General features: G+C 39.3%; 1 protein-coding gene across 3 annotated transcripts in view; it reads right to left on the minus strand.

The window, feature by feature from the left end:
- Positions 1-410: 410 nt before the first annotated feature.
- zdhhc21 (zDHHC palmitoyltransferase 21) overlaps positions 411-14,277 on the minus strand; it is a 146,732-nt gene continuing 132,865 nt past the window's right edge. For all 3 annotated transcript variants that reach the window (XM_043714352.2, XM_087996891.1, XM_087996890.1), the window contains 2 exons: positions 5,675-5,718; positions 411-4,848 (listed from right to left, as the gene is read on the minus strand). In XM_043714352.2, coding sequence (XP_043570287.1) covers positions 4,716-4,848; positions 5,675-5,718 — 177 coding nt within the window. In that variant the 3' untranslated portion in view covers positions 411-4,715. The remainder of the gene's footprint in view (positions 4,849-5,674; positions 5,719-14,277) is intronic.

Consider the following 14,277-nt stretch of genomic DNA (forward strand, 5'->3'; position numbering starts at 1 on the left):
GGGTGCTCTGGTTTCTTCCTGCAGGTTTGGCCATGTTAAATTGACATGTATATGATTAGGAGAAAGTGAGGACTGCAGATGCTGGAGTGTCTGTGTCAACACCTTTTGACTCTGTAAGTGTTCAGGGATGTGCAGGCTAAGTCGGTTAATTAGGGTAAATGTGTGGTTACAAGGATAGAATGGGATGCTGTCCAGAATGTGGTTGCAGACTCAATGGGCCAAATGGCCTCCACCTGCACTGTAGGATTTCTATGATTCACACTATGATATGGGCTAGAAATGTGATTAGAATAGTTAGGTGGTTGTTTTTGACCACTGCAGACTTGATGGGCTAAAGGGCTTTACTCTGTGCTGCAGATCTCGATGACTCTATGTCACTTGAAAAAAAATAAATCACATAGTACTTACAGGAACATATCTGTTTTTATTAAAACCAAGCACACAAGCTCTACAACCAACATGCTTTCACACCTCATTGTAATTGACAACCTATCAACTTATATTTGATAAGATGGCCCACATCAATAAAAAACAGGGAATTGTACAAACACAATTTTATAATTGCCAAAACTGCTCATCAAATTACACACTGCTTGACATTAATAAATGATAAACCTATCTAGAAATGCTGACAAACCCTGCTTCTTATTCTATACATTTGATTATGCAAGTAGTGGCCAATTTGTTGTCATGATGGACAGTGAATTAAATCCCACTATGGGGTGGCACAGTAGCTCAGTGGTTAGCAATGCTGCCTCACAGTGCCAGGGATCTGGGTTTGCACCTAGCGTCAGGTGACTGTGTGGAGTTTGCACATTCTCCCTGAGTCTGTGCGGGTTTGCTCTGGTTTCCTCCCACAATTCAAAGATGTGCAGGTTACATGAATTGGCCATGCTAAATTGCCTATAGTGTTCAGGGTTGTGTAGGCTCGCTGCATTAGTCAGGTAAATATAAGATAGGGTTACTCTTTGGAGGGTTCGTATGAAATTGTTGGGTCGAAGAGCCTGTTTCTAAACTTTAGGGATTCTAAAAAAAGTCTATTGATGAAAATTGGATATATTTTATAAATTATAACATCACATGGCTATTGCAATTTGAAAAGGAATGTTTTAGATGAAATCCACTCCTGGAAGAGTCAACACCTGCTAAACCTTAACATTTCAGGAGAGTGCCATGCTGGCCACCTGCCATTATTTACATCGCAAAACTTTTATATGACCTTTATAATCAGGTTTTGCTTTTTGCTGCTAATTTGTGTTTGAGAAAAAGAGGAATACACAAGAGAGGAATACAACAATGTGACTGTATCATACAGTAAGTCCCCTGCTCCTGGTAAACTGTCTTGTAAATTCATCTCCTCTGATAGTTTGGATGAGTAAATGCATATCCAAACTTCCATTGAACCAAGCAATCCACGTTAGGTGCTTGATCTACACTGAATGAAGCGTTGACAACTGCAAGAGCTATTCATGCCACTGGTCGGAAAAGGTGGAGGAAATCATTCAATCTCAGTCTTCATTACAGTACAGTCTTCTCTGCTGCAAAGTGTTGCATGAGGGAAAGATAGTGATGCTCTCCGAGTGAGTATTTTTATCAACACATTGCCTAGGTTTCCAAATGAAGACCTTTTGCTTGGAGGAGATTGGGAACTGTCGCTGCAACCCATAAACTGCACACTCAGCATGAAACTAGCCCCTTTAGGATTGTAAGGAAAAAAAAGGCAAAACACAGGTCTGAAAGAATCTAGTTAAGCAGCAATTCCACAGTAATTTAAAACATATGCAGCAGGGATTAAGCATTGTACTCTGAATTACTAACCACCAAAAGGCATAAAGGCAGCAGAGGGTCGCCAATTAACTTAACAATTAATATTACAACCATATTGATTTACCATTTACTAAAAAGATGGGAAATTATAGACCTGTTAGCCTGACCATGGCCATCTGTAAGATTTTACAGTTCATTATTAAGGATGAGATTGCTGAGTATTTGGAAGTGAATGGTAAAATCGGACTTCTCCTTCGTTAAGGAGAAGTCATGCCTAACAAGCCTGTTAGAATTCTTTTAGGAGGTAACAAGCAAGTGAGACAAAGGACAGCCAGTAGATGTGATTTAGTTGGATTTCCAGAGGTGCACAAGGTGTCATAAAGGATAGAAGAGCCCATGGTGCGAGGGGCAAGGTATTGGCATGGATAGAGGATTGAATGACTGGCAGAAGACAGAGAGTGGGATAAAGGGGTCTTCTTCAGGAAGGCAACCAGTTGAATAGTAGGGTTCTGCAGGGGTCAATGTTGGGCCCCAACTATTCATGTTATATATTAACAATTTAGATGAAGGAAGAGTGCATTGTTCCTTATTTTATAGATGACATAAAGATAGATGGAGGCAGAGGTAGTGATGAATAAGTATGAAGGCTGCAGAAGGACTTAGGCAGGTTAGAAGAGTGGGTAAAGTTGTGGCACATGGAATACAATGAGGAAAAGTATGAAATTTTACACTTTGGTAGGAAGAACTGAGGCATAGATTGTTTTCTAAATGGGGTAAAGTCTTTGGAAATCTTGAGTCCTGGTTCAGGAGTCACTTAAGGCTAACATGCAGGCTTTGTTGGCAGTTAAGAAGTCAAAGGTAATATTCATTTTAGAGGATTAGAATACAAGTGTAGAGATGTACTGTTGAGGCTTTTTCATCCTGTGGTCAGACCACATTTGGAATATGGGCTCCATATGTAAGGAAAGATGTGCTGGCCTTGGAGAGGGTCCAGAGGAAAATCATGGGGTGAAGAACTTGTCATATAAGGTATAGTTGAGGATTCTGGATCTATACTTGATGAAATGAAGAAGGATATGGGTGAAATCTCCTTGAAACTTATAGGTTACTGAGAGGCCTGTATAGATAACATGGAGAAGATGTTTCCACTAGTGGGAGGGATTAGGACCTGAGATCACAGCCTCAGAATGACAAGATGACCCTTTAAAACTGAAATGAGGAGGAATGTCTTCAGCCATAGCGTGCTGTCCATCTGTGGAGCTCACTGCCGCAGAAGGCTTTGGAGGCTTTGGGTCTATTTAATATGGAGATAGATAAATTCTTGATTAAGAAGGCAGTCAAGAGTAATGGGTAGGAGGCAGGAGAATGAGGTTGAGAAATATATCAGCCATGATTGAACAGTAAAGCAGACTCAGTGGGACAAATGGCCTAATTCTGCTCTTATATTTTATGTTTTTAGAAGACATTATCTCTTAAGAATTCACACAAGAGATTTCTGATTGTAGGATGTATAAGAATTTACTATTGCAACGCATCCAACTATGTAAACTGTATGTACCATGCACTCAGATATTCTCGAAAGGGAGAGGTAACACACACTTAGTGCAATTCACAAAGATTTTTAAAATACATCACAATGGAAAGATCTGCACAATCTATGGTCTGAAAATCAGGATACAACAACGTCATTGCAACAACTTACTGCAGGTTTTTCAAAAGAAAATCATAATTTACTTTATAGTTAAAGCTTGTCTGAACGGTTATATAACATCTTTGGTTCCTGATTTGATCAGAACAAGCCAAATGCGCTGTCACAATAAAAATCACTAAATTACAGGCACTTGACAAAAAAATTTGTTCAATTTGCTTTTCTACCTTGTAAACTGTTTCCCACAGGGCTGGGTCACATTAATTTTATTAGACTTAAATAAACTTCATTCATTTTGCTTTCCCATGAAATTTGGTACATCTGAGACACCAAGACCCCTTCAACTGAGAATTTCCATATGTCCAGCAAGTATTCTTAACAAATTTTTCTATTTATATAAAAACTCATGTAGCACTCATGAGTGACAAAAATAGTTAACCACACCAGCAATGTTTGATGCAAAAGTTACACATTGATAGAAATAAACTACTGAAACTGAACGTACAAAACCATTTAAAATATAATCAGGAAGGGAAAGTAATATGAAATAACTTATTTTAAATCCACAGCATAATTCTTTGAAAAATCTCAAACAATTGCTCTGTGCAATCTTTGCTGGAAAAAGACCCATTTTTGATAAAGCTTCCAGTCTTGAAAGGATTGCAAATGTCCTGTTGATGGTCAGATGAAAAGCTTCAACAATATGTGTAGTTTTCAGCAACATTTAAGTTTTGTACTACCAAATAACTATTTATGCATTCTTCTTCATACTGGCATGTGGCATTACAACGTTTGACATCTCTATGATAGACCTTTTTTTTATCTCCACAATGTAGAATTGTAATTGATGTAATCAAAAATGATTCATGTTTATGAATTAAACTTCACAATATTGCTGGCACCTTTCACAACTTTTGTACATGCTTTGTTGAAGAAGTTCCCAAAAGAACAAAATAAAATTAGAGTTGTTTTTATCAAAATGATCATTCTATTAACCCTTCACCATAAACCAGGCAAAAATTGGTTGATAATGGAAGTCCTCTATCTCTTAACATTGATAATAGATTGTTTATGAATGTTTTTAAAATAACTAATATTTTCATAAGGTTGTATCCCATACTCAAAGTGTCCTTAAAACATCTGCTTACAGGCACACAGTTTGATCAGAATATTACTTGGAATGCAACATTGCTGCTGGAAGAAATGTCAAGTGCCAAGTTGAACATGGGGATGGACGTATCACCGGAAATGCTGCTAAGTACTTTGACACAGGAGATCTCATCTTTTCAGCTTCCATCTGTTAAACATGATTGGCGTGATGATAGGAAACTCGCAGTGGTTGCCTCTGTCTGAATGGAATAAACCACAGGATCTTCCAGCGGGTGCCAAACACTTCTGAGAAGGTCTGCTGCCAGGGCTTGCTGGACTTCAACCTACAGATAAGAGCATTAGTAGGAGGCAGCACTCCCATTGAGTATTGCAGCAATTTTAGAACAATAGCTTGACAGATATAGTGCTGTTTGCTTATTATGACCCAAAAAGTAAAATTAAATCTTTACCATATTAAGCATTTGACATTTACAATTGTACTCTGGGTGAAACATTGAAATGGGATAAAAATACATATTTGAATTAGACTATCAAACAAGATATAATTGCATATTTTGAAACAATATCTTGAAAGAGATCTCTGAGGAGCTGGTAGAGTCTGCTGAATGTGTGCACAGAGCATATGGACCCATAACACTAATTATAACTAATTATAAATATAAATTAAATATATTACATATTATATATACATTATATATAAAATAGATTATATATTTAATTATATGTAAATATGTATAATATATACTACATATGTATAAATTATACATATATAAATTATATATAATTTTCAGATACAAAACGTACGATCAGAAAATCTTTCTGTATGGTGTGAAGTGTTTTATGTATTTCTTGTGCAGCCTATTAGTGATTAATTAGAACATGATGATGCACTTCAATGCTTTAATTATCAAAAGCTGGCTATTATAAGATGCTTAATTTAAGCTTTTTAATATTTTTACTTCCAGCATCTAATTTCCCACTGCACAAATATGGGAATAAAATCAATTAGTTATTGTGCTAACATGGTACTGAAAATTAAATGATCTAATGAATTAAACTAAATCAACAGCTTCAGTATTTTAATACTTCCACTAAAACACAGACATTTTCCCTTGGGATAAAGAAAGAGGAAATCCCTTCAATACTCACATCTCATCAAGATTACTCGACATCCTTTCAATTGTTGTCATATCCTGTTGGCAAAAATGGTTTAAAAACATAAATAAATATTTTTAGCATACATTTTGGATACAATAGTTTAGAATTACGATTTTCACATATTTAGCAAATAAAGGCCTACATGTGTTTTGAACATCTTGTAATCAAAGTAATCAATTTGAAGTGAGACTGACAGTTACCTTACAATTTAAAATACTCAGTCCATTTGATGCTGTTGTAATAGGTATGATGTCTATGGAAAAATGGTACATGGCCTTTCTGTGCTTTCTTTGACATAATTGTATCAGAAGGTCTGAATGCCTCACTATCCATTTCTACAGCTCTCACTGCTTCACATTGCAATGGCATTTATTCCAACATCTCTGATTTATTGGCCCAGATTGTGTGGTAGTTAGGACAGCAACATAATTCCCATTTGTGTAAAAGTACTTTCAGATTTATTTTGGTATCCCAATGTGAAATGTCCTGATGAATGTAAGACAAAAACCTTCAATAAAATGTATATTTTTTCAGCAATACTCAAATTTTGGACAACTAAATGGTTATTAGTATAATGACTAACTAGTTTAGCCTTTACACATATGGTTAAAAGTATCCTGATGGACCTAAGTGCTCTATTTTTGTAGAACTGAGGCATATCTTCCATGGAATGGTGTCTGGCTTTCACAATGGTGTCTCTGACACCAACTGAATATCTCCTTGGGATTACTGGAGCATCTGTGGCAGGCTTTTTGATTCTGTTGAGCTGCAAAGTTACTACTCTCCTCTAAATCGCTGGTTAAACTAACTTCTCTGTCTAACTTATGAATGAAGAGGGAGGTGATCGTGTAGGGGTATGGACAATGTACGATTAATTCAGAGACACAGGTAATGCCCATGACAGTGGAATTTAATGAATAAATAATATAGTTGTTTCCTGGGTTTTAAAAATTAAATGTACCACCTCTCCACCACTATTGCAGTTAATAAATGACAGGGATCCAATTTTGCCAATAATGTGTTCATTTGATTATGCTTACAATATGCTTTCTCACGTCATTTATTGATTAAGAATCAGGAGTATTTAAAATTAGCTGGATAGATGCTGGAGCAACATATTCTTGGACTTCAAATATTGGCTGCAAACTTAACTTGCCAGATTGACATGAAACAAGCACATTTCTGGAAACCTTGTCATCCCAATCTCCTTGCTGCATTGAGCATTCCCATCTGCCTTCCAAGTGACACATTTGCAAATAATGAGTCTGTAGAGAATGAGCCACACAAACTGATCAATGTAGCTGCAATCGCCTTAAAAATGAAGAACAAATGGCAAAAAAAGAAAGAATAATGTAGGAAGATTCAAAATCATAAAATCCATGAGATCAAAATGAGTTAAATTTTAGTTAATGATGGAGCCATACAGCAAAGCTGGGTTATGCGAACAAACTATTACCATTAGCTCCACCTGGAGGAGAGTAACATCCAAGCAGCACATTAAGTGAATCACAAAGTCAGTATGTGGGTATAGCAGGGCGGTAATGAGGGAAAATGGACTTTTGACACTTACTGCCAAAGGAATGGAGTATAAAAGTACAGAGGTGTTGTTGCAACTGTACAAGACACTGGTGAGACCATATCTGGAGAACTGTGTACAGTTTGGTCCCCTTCCTTGAGGAAGGACATTGGAGGCAGTTCAGAGAAGGTTTACTGGATTAATTCCAGAGAAGAAAGACTTGTCTTATCAAGAGAAATTGAGCAGTTTAGAAGACTGAGATGAGATTGAATTAAGCTATATAAGATGCTAAAGAGTATTGACAAATGAGAGACAGAAAGGATGTTTCTTAAGGATAGCAGATTAAAAACAGAGATGAGGATGAATTATTTCTCTCAAAGGGTCGTAAAGCTGTCAAATTCACTATCCTAGAGTCCAGTGGATGCCAGGACATTGAGCATGTTTAAGGAGATAATGGACAGATTTTTAATTAGTAATGGTTTAAAGGGCTATGGGGAGCAAGTAGGAAAGTGGAGTTCAGGCCAAGTTGGGATCAACCATGATCGCAATAAATGGTGGAACAGGCTCCACTCCTGCTCCTGGTTCTTATGTTCTAAAGTATATAGCAGATTCCTACAGATTTAGAAATCACTGCTAAAATTAGCAGGAGTTTGTGCTCATAATTATAGAGAAATTACTGACTGTACATTTGTGCAGCAAGTTAACAAGCCTCTCCCTCCAAGGTAACCAAAGACTGATACTGATATGTGCAACAGGTGCACCTTACTGACTTTGCCAATTTTGAAGGTGATGCTAAAAAGGAAAGAGAAAAAAGGGTGATGGAATGATGTGGTTGTGGGTTGTACAAATTAACATATGTGATGAGTAACCACTTTGGCAAAAGTTACATTTTGAAAATAAATTCTTGTATTTTGAATTGCCACATTGTCAAATAAACAACGGGAATCTGGATTAGATTAGATTAGATTACATTAGATTAGATTACATTACAGTGTGGAAACAGGCCCTTCGGCCCAACAAGTCCACACCGACCCGCCGAAGCGTAACCCACCCATACCCCTACATTTACCCCTTACCTAACACTACGGGCAATTTAGCATGGCCAATTCACCTGACCTGCACATCTTTGGACTGTGGGAGGAAACCAGAGCACCCGGAGGAAACCCACGCAGACACGGGGAGAACGTGCAAACTCCACACAGTCAGTCGCCTGAGGCGGGAATTGAACCCGGGTCTCTGGCGCTGCGAGGCAGCAGTGCTAACCACTGTACCACCGTGCCGCGGATGTAGTGTTCATGCTGCACAAAGGAACCAAAAAATGATGGGCTTATTTTTAAAATGAGAGAGTCAAGGATACATATCTCACGAGTGTACTTGACACATCATGGAATATGTTATAACACTGAAGACAAATTTTATCCAGGAGAGGGATTCAGATATGGTTAAAAGGTAGTAATTGTAAACACAGAGTTAAGTGCACATTTTCTTTTATTGATCCATTACTATATATTGCTTATATTTCTTGAGTCAAAAACAAAACCACAATTCTGAAAGTAACTTTACTCAGACACAAATTCCTTCAATATCTGGGAAATTTATTGCAGATAAATGCAATCCCAATCCAATCTGTCAGCATACAGGGAAAGGAAGATAGGCTTTTATGGTGGGAAGGGATTAAGAATGGTCACAAGTGGGGATGTGTTGGATGGTGGAGAAAATACACCTCTTATCAGAATGACTTTGTGGCACTGACATCTTCTGTTGCTTTATAGTTGGTGGATGCACTTGGCTTTTGGCTATCTACCTGATCCAATCTTTTTTGTACACTTTACAGAAGGTAAAATTAAACATTAGGTAATAGAGTTGGTGCAGACACAATGAACTGAAAAGCTTCCTTCTGTGCTGTAACAATTCCATAATCTTGTGATTTTCCATTTCTTCCATATTTCTTCAGCATGCCTAAGTACTATCTTAGCTATTAATTACATTGCTAGGCAGAATTTAATGTTGGTGATGAGAGATTGTCTCTGGGCTGGAGTATGAGCCTCTTCTAGTGAGGGCATTAAGTGTCATTCAGGCATTTCTCTCTGATCTTGGCTGATCATGGGCCATCAGCATTCCAGTGTTCATTAGCGCCACTGGGAATGGTGGTAACTGCCAGTAAATTCATCCTTTAGAAGCTTTGGATCGTCCAGGGCCACAAAAGAGTGATGGTGGGATAGGAGCCACAGGCTATGACTGCAAAGTGGCAGAAGAATGGCTAGTGGGTGGATCTCAATGCAGCACCCTTTCCCTATGCTCAGTGCCTCTGTCAGGCACTGAATGACTTTGAAGAGGCTCTCACTCTTCCCTGAGAGACTGCCTGGCAAAGCTCCCTGCCACAACTAGCTGGATACTTGGGTAATGAGATAAGACCCCTCGGTGGGCATTAACAGCACCCTCAAAGGCTCATTCAGCTTCTGTATTTAAAGACTGTTTATGAGCCTTTTCATCTTCAGCTTAATAGGAGAGGAGCAGGAAGTTTGTACAATCATCATCACCCATCTGACTAAATACTACACGCTGCCTCAAACACATCAGCATGACAAGTTGGAAAGGTTACATTTCATTGGTGTTTCTTTAATGCTCTATCTTTCATTTATTAAAGATACTCTGTTATATCATTCAACAGGTATTATGATGGACTTACTCTGTCCAAGTTGCTAATTCTGTCATTTTCTCTGATTCTATCAGAGTGCTCATCCACCACTTGTTCCCCTGTTCTCAATGGCCAATCTGAAACGTTCATGTGCTTATCATCTCCACAGAGGCTGAGTGACCTGCTATATTTCCCAGATATTTGTGCACTTCTTGTTTCATAGTCCCATCATTTAATGAGTTATTTTTATTATACATGACATTTCATGTTATTAAGCATTATATTTGTTTTGAAAAAAATGAGTTAGCTTTGACGATGCTTCTGGAACTAATTGAAGGAAGTATTGTACAGGAAGTTATCAATTGTTATCTACTCTAATAAAATATCTCACTCTGTTATTGTTGTTTTTTGCTCTTGTGCTTTAAAACTGTCATTAATCTACACCTTGCTCAAAACTGGTCTTGTTGTGCAAATCAATCTCTCCTTGCCATTCTGCAGGTGTTAACCTCAGTTTTTCTAATTATGTCCAAAGGCTTTAAGGAATTAGCCAAGACAGGTCTGATATTGATTAAAATCATCATAACTAAACCATGAGAAATGGTTTAAAATCCTACAATTAACTCCTTTTCCCCAGATGGAAGTTTTCAAGGATTTGGAAGGTGCTGTATAGAATCCTTAATGAATTTCTGAATTGCATCTTATAGATGATAAACATTGCAGCTCCTGATCATCAGTAATTGATAGAGTGAATGTTTGTAGATGTGGTTCCAATCAAACAAGTTGTTTTGTCCTGGATGAGGTCAAGCTTCTTGACTGTAATTGGAGCTGCACATTTTGCTTTGATTTGTTGTTGTCACATGTACCTGAGCACATTGAAAAGTTTTGTTGTGTGACCAGTACTGGCAGATCATAACAGACAAGGACATACAGATCATAGGGTGTTTAGACAGAGCAAGGTTATGGCTGCACAGGAGGTGCACAAAAGCAATATCAACATTAGATTTGAAATTAGAGCGGCCCATTCAACTGCATAAAAACAGCAGGGAAGAAGCTGTTTTTGAACCTACTGATACATGTGTTCAAGCTTCGGCATCTTCTGCCTGACGGAGAAGGTTGGAAAAGAGTATTAACAGGATGGAAGGGGTATTTGACAATACCAGTCGCCTTTCCATGGCATTGAGAAATGTAGTCAGAGTCCATGGATGGGAGGCTGATTTTCATGATGATCTGGGCTGTGTACACAACTTTCTGTAGTTTCTTACAGTCCTGGGTAGAGCAGTTGCTGCACCAAGCCATTATGCTCCTAGATAGAATACTTTCTGTGGCGCACCTGTGAAAATTGGTGAGGATCCTTATGGACATGCCAAATTTCCTAAGCCTTCTGAGGAAGAAGAGGCACTGTTGTGCCTTCTTGCATCAATGTGGATGGTCCTGGACAGATTGTTGGTTATTGTCACTCCTTGGAACTTAACACATTTGACCCTTTCCACCTCATCGCCATTGATGCAGATGTGGGCGTGTCTTCCTCCATTCTTCCTGAAGTCAATAATCAGTTCTCTTGTTTTGTTGACATTGAGAAAGATTGTCATCATTGCATCATAACACAAAGCACTCTATTTCCGACCTGAATTCTGACTTATGATTGTTGGATATCAGGCCCATAATGGGGTTTCATCAGCGATCTTGTAAGTGGCTTTCATATAACATTTAGCCACACATTTATGAGCATACAGGTAATACAGTAGGGGGCTGAGTACACATCCTTGCACAGTGCCAATGTTAAGCATTATTGTGGAGGAGGCGCTGTTGTCTGTCTTCACTGATTATGGTCGGATTGCAGGTTAGGAAACTTAGGATCCAGAAGACAGAACAGAAGCCTAGGTCTTGGATTTTTGAGAATACTTATCAGGCAAGGGAATTCTATCATACTTGTAACTTATGCATTATGGACATGCTTTGGGCAAGCAGGAGGTGAGTTACTCGCTTAAGTATTCCTAGCCTCCGAGCTGCTCTTCTATGTAGCGATGGTAATTCCAGTGAAAGTAAAGGGGTGGTGTTTAAATTGCCTCTTATTGGAGATGGTCATTGCCTGGCATTTGTGTGGCACAAATGTTAGTTTCTATTTGTCACCCTAAGCATAGGTACAGATCTTGTAGCATTTGAACATAGTCTCCTGAGGAGTCATGAATGATGCTGAACAATCCTAGTTCTTATGATGGAAGGAAAGTCATTGATGAAGCAACAAAAGATATGTAGGATACTAACTTGAGGAATTCCTGCAGTGGTGTTCTGGAGCTGAGATGACTGACCTCCAACAATCACAACCATCTTCCTATGTGCCAGGCATGACTCCAACCAGCACAGTGTTTGCCTCTTGATTAGATTAGATTACTTTTTTTGGATTAGATTACTTACAGTGTGGAAACAGGCCCTTCGGCCCAACAAGTCCACACCGACCCGCCGAAGCGCAACCCACCCAGACCCATTCCCCTACATTTATCCCTTCACCTAACACTACGGGCAATTTAGCATGGCCAATTCACCTAACCTGCACATTTTTGGTCTGTGGGAGGAAACCGGAGCACCCGGAGGAAACCCACGCAGACACGGGGAAAACATGCAAACTCCACACAGTCAGTCGCCTGAGGCGGGAATTGAACCCAGGTCTCTGGTGCTGTGAGGCAGCAGTGTTAACCACTGTGCCACCGTGCTGCCCACATGATTGCTGTTGATTCCAGTTTTGATAGGGCTTCTTGATGCTACACTTGGTTAAATGCAACCTTGAGGTCAAGGGTTATCAATCTCAACATGTTTGAACCATGTTTGAACTTGACCACTGACGTGAGGTGCTCAGTGGCTCTGGTGGAATCCAAACTAGGTGCCACTAAGTGAGTTATTGCTAAGCAGATCCTGCTTGTTAGCACTGTTGAATGAAACTTTCCATCACTTTACTCATGATCCAGAACGGACTGATGGGACGGTAATTGATTGGGTTTTGTGTACATACATGGGCATTTTCCACATTGATGGGTAGATGTCAGTGTTGTAGCCATGCTGGAACAGCTTGGCTAGGGGTGCAGCAGGTTTTGGAGGACAAGTTTTCAGTACTATTGCAGGAATGTTGTCAGGGCCTGTAGCCGTTTCAGTATCTGTTTCTTGATGTCAACGGAGAGTATCATATTTGTGGAAGACTGCCATCCGTGATGCTGAAAATTCCTGGAAGCCATTCACTCAACATTTAGAGCCATGGAAGTTCACAGCATGGAAACAGGCCCTTCAACCCAACCTGTCCATTTTCACAATTAAGTAGTCCCATTTGCCTGCATTTGGTCCATATCTCTCCATACCTATCCCTTATATGTACCTGTCTAAATGTTTCTTAAATGACAAAATTGTATTTGCTTCCATCATTATCTCTGTCAGTCCATTCCAGATACTCACCACCCTCTGTGTGAAAAAAATGCCCTTCTGTACCTTTTTTGTATTTTTCCACTCTCATTCTGGAGTCTCAATTGCAGCCACAAAAATGTCTGTCTGTGCCCCTGACTAGCGAGTCCCCAACAATTAATGCTCGCTTAGAATTTGCCCAACCCTGTCTACCACACACCTCACCCCCCCCAACAGTATCCAAAACAATATACCTGTTAGAGAGGGGAATACCCACAGTAGACTCCTGCACTACCTGCCAGTCTCTCCTGGCAGTCACCCATTTACCTAACTGAACCTGCGGTGTTACTATACCATTGTAACTAGAGTTTATCACTCCCTCTGCCCCTGTATGCTCTTCAGTGTGCCCAGCTACTGCTCCAACCAAACCACGTAGTTTGTGAGGAGCTGCACTCAATCACATTCCCTGCAAACATAGTTGTTGGGACCATTAAACTGCTCTCTGATCTCCCAGATCTTGCAGGAGGATCATACCACTGCTTTAACTGCCGACTCTGACCCTTCACAGGAAGGCAAATGATAGAATCTTACCTTCTTTTTACTTTGTTGCTGATTGCCTTCCTCACTAAAGCCTGATATTCACCAGAGCCCACAATTAAATCTCCAACAGCACTGCAGCCACAAAGTAGCCCCTTCTCAAAACATGGCTGTTCCATTATACCTTGTCTCTGTTTTATTTATGGGCAGTTGCAGTAAGTAAGCTGACTCCTTTTCAGTCGCTTCTCAGCAGCGCTGTGTTTTGGATGCTCTTGCACAGTTCGCTGACACCAGCTGTTCTGCTCTCTCCTCCTCAATTGCGGTGACTGAGCTGACTCATCTAAGAACCCTCCTGAGTCACTTCTCAGCTGCATCTTCCTACACTCTCCATTGAATCATTCACGTACATTTTTTTTGAGTTACAATGTTAAAACAATTTAAAAACACTCTTCCAAAAAAGATAGTTTCATCTACTCTAATGGTGATATAAAATGTTATCCCACTCTGCTTCACCGG

This window comes from Chiloscyllium plagiosum, unplaced genomic scaffold (assembly GCF_037043375.1).
Source record: "Chiloscyllium plagiosum isolate Xiang-an unplaced genomic scaffold, Cpla_swu_hap1 HiC_scaffold_2, whole genome shotgun sequence".
NCBI lineage: Eukaryota > Metazoa > Chordata > Chondrichthyes > Orectolobiformes > Hemiscylliidae > Chiloscyllium > Chiloscyllium plagiosum.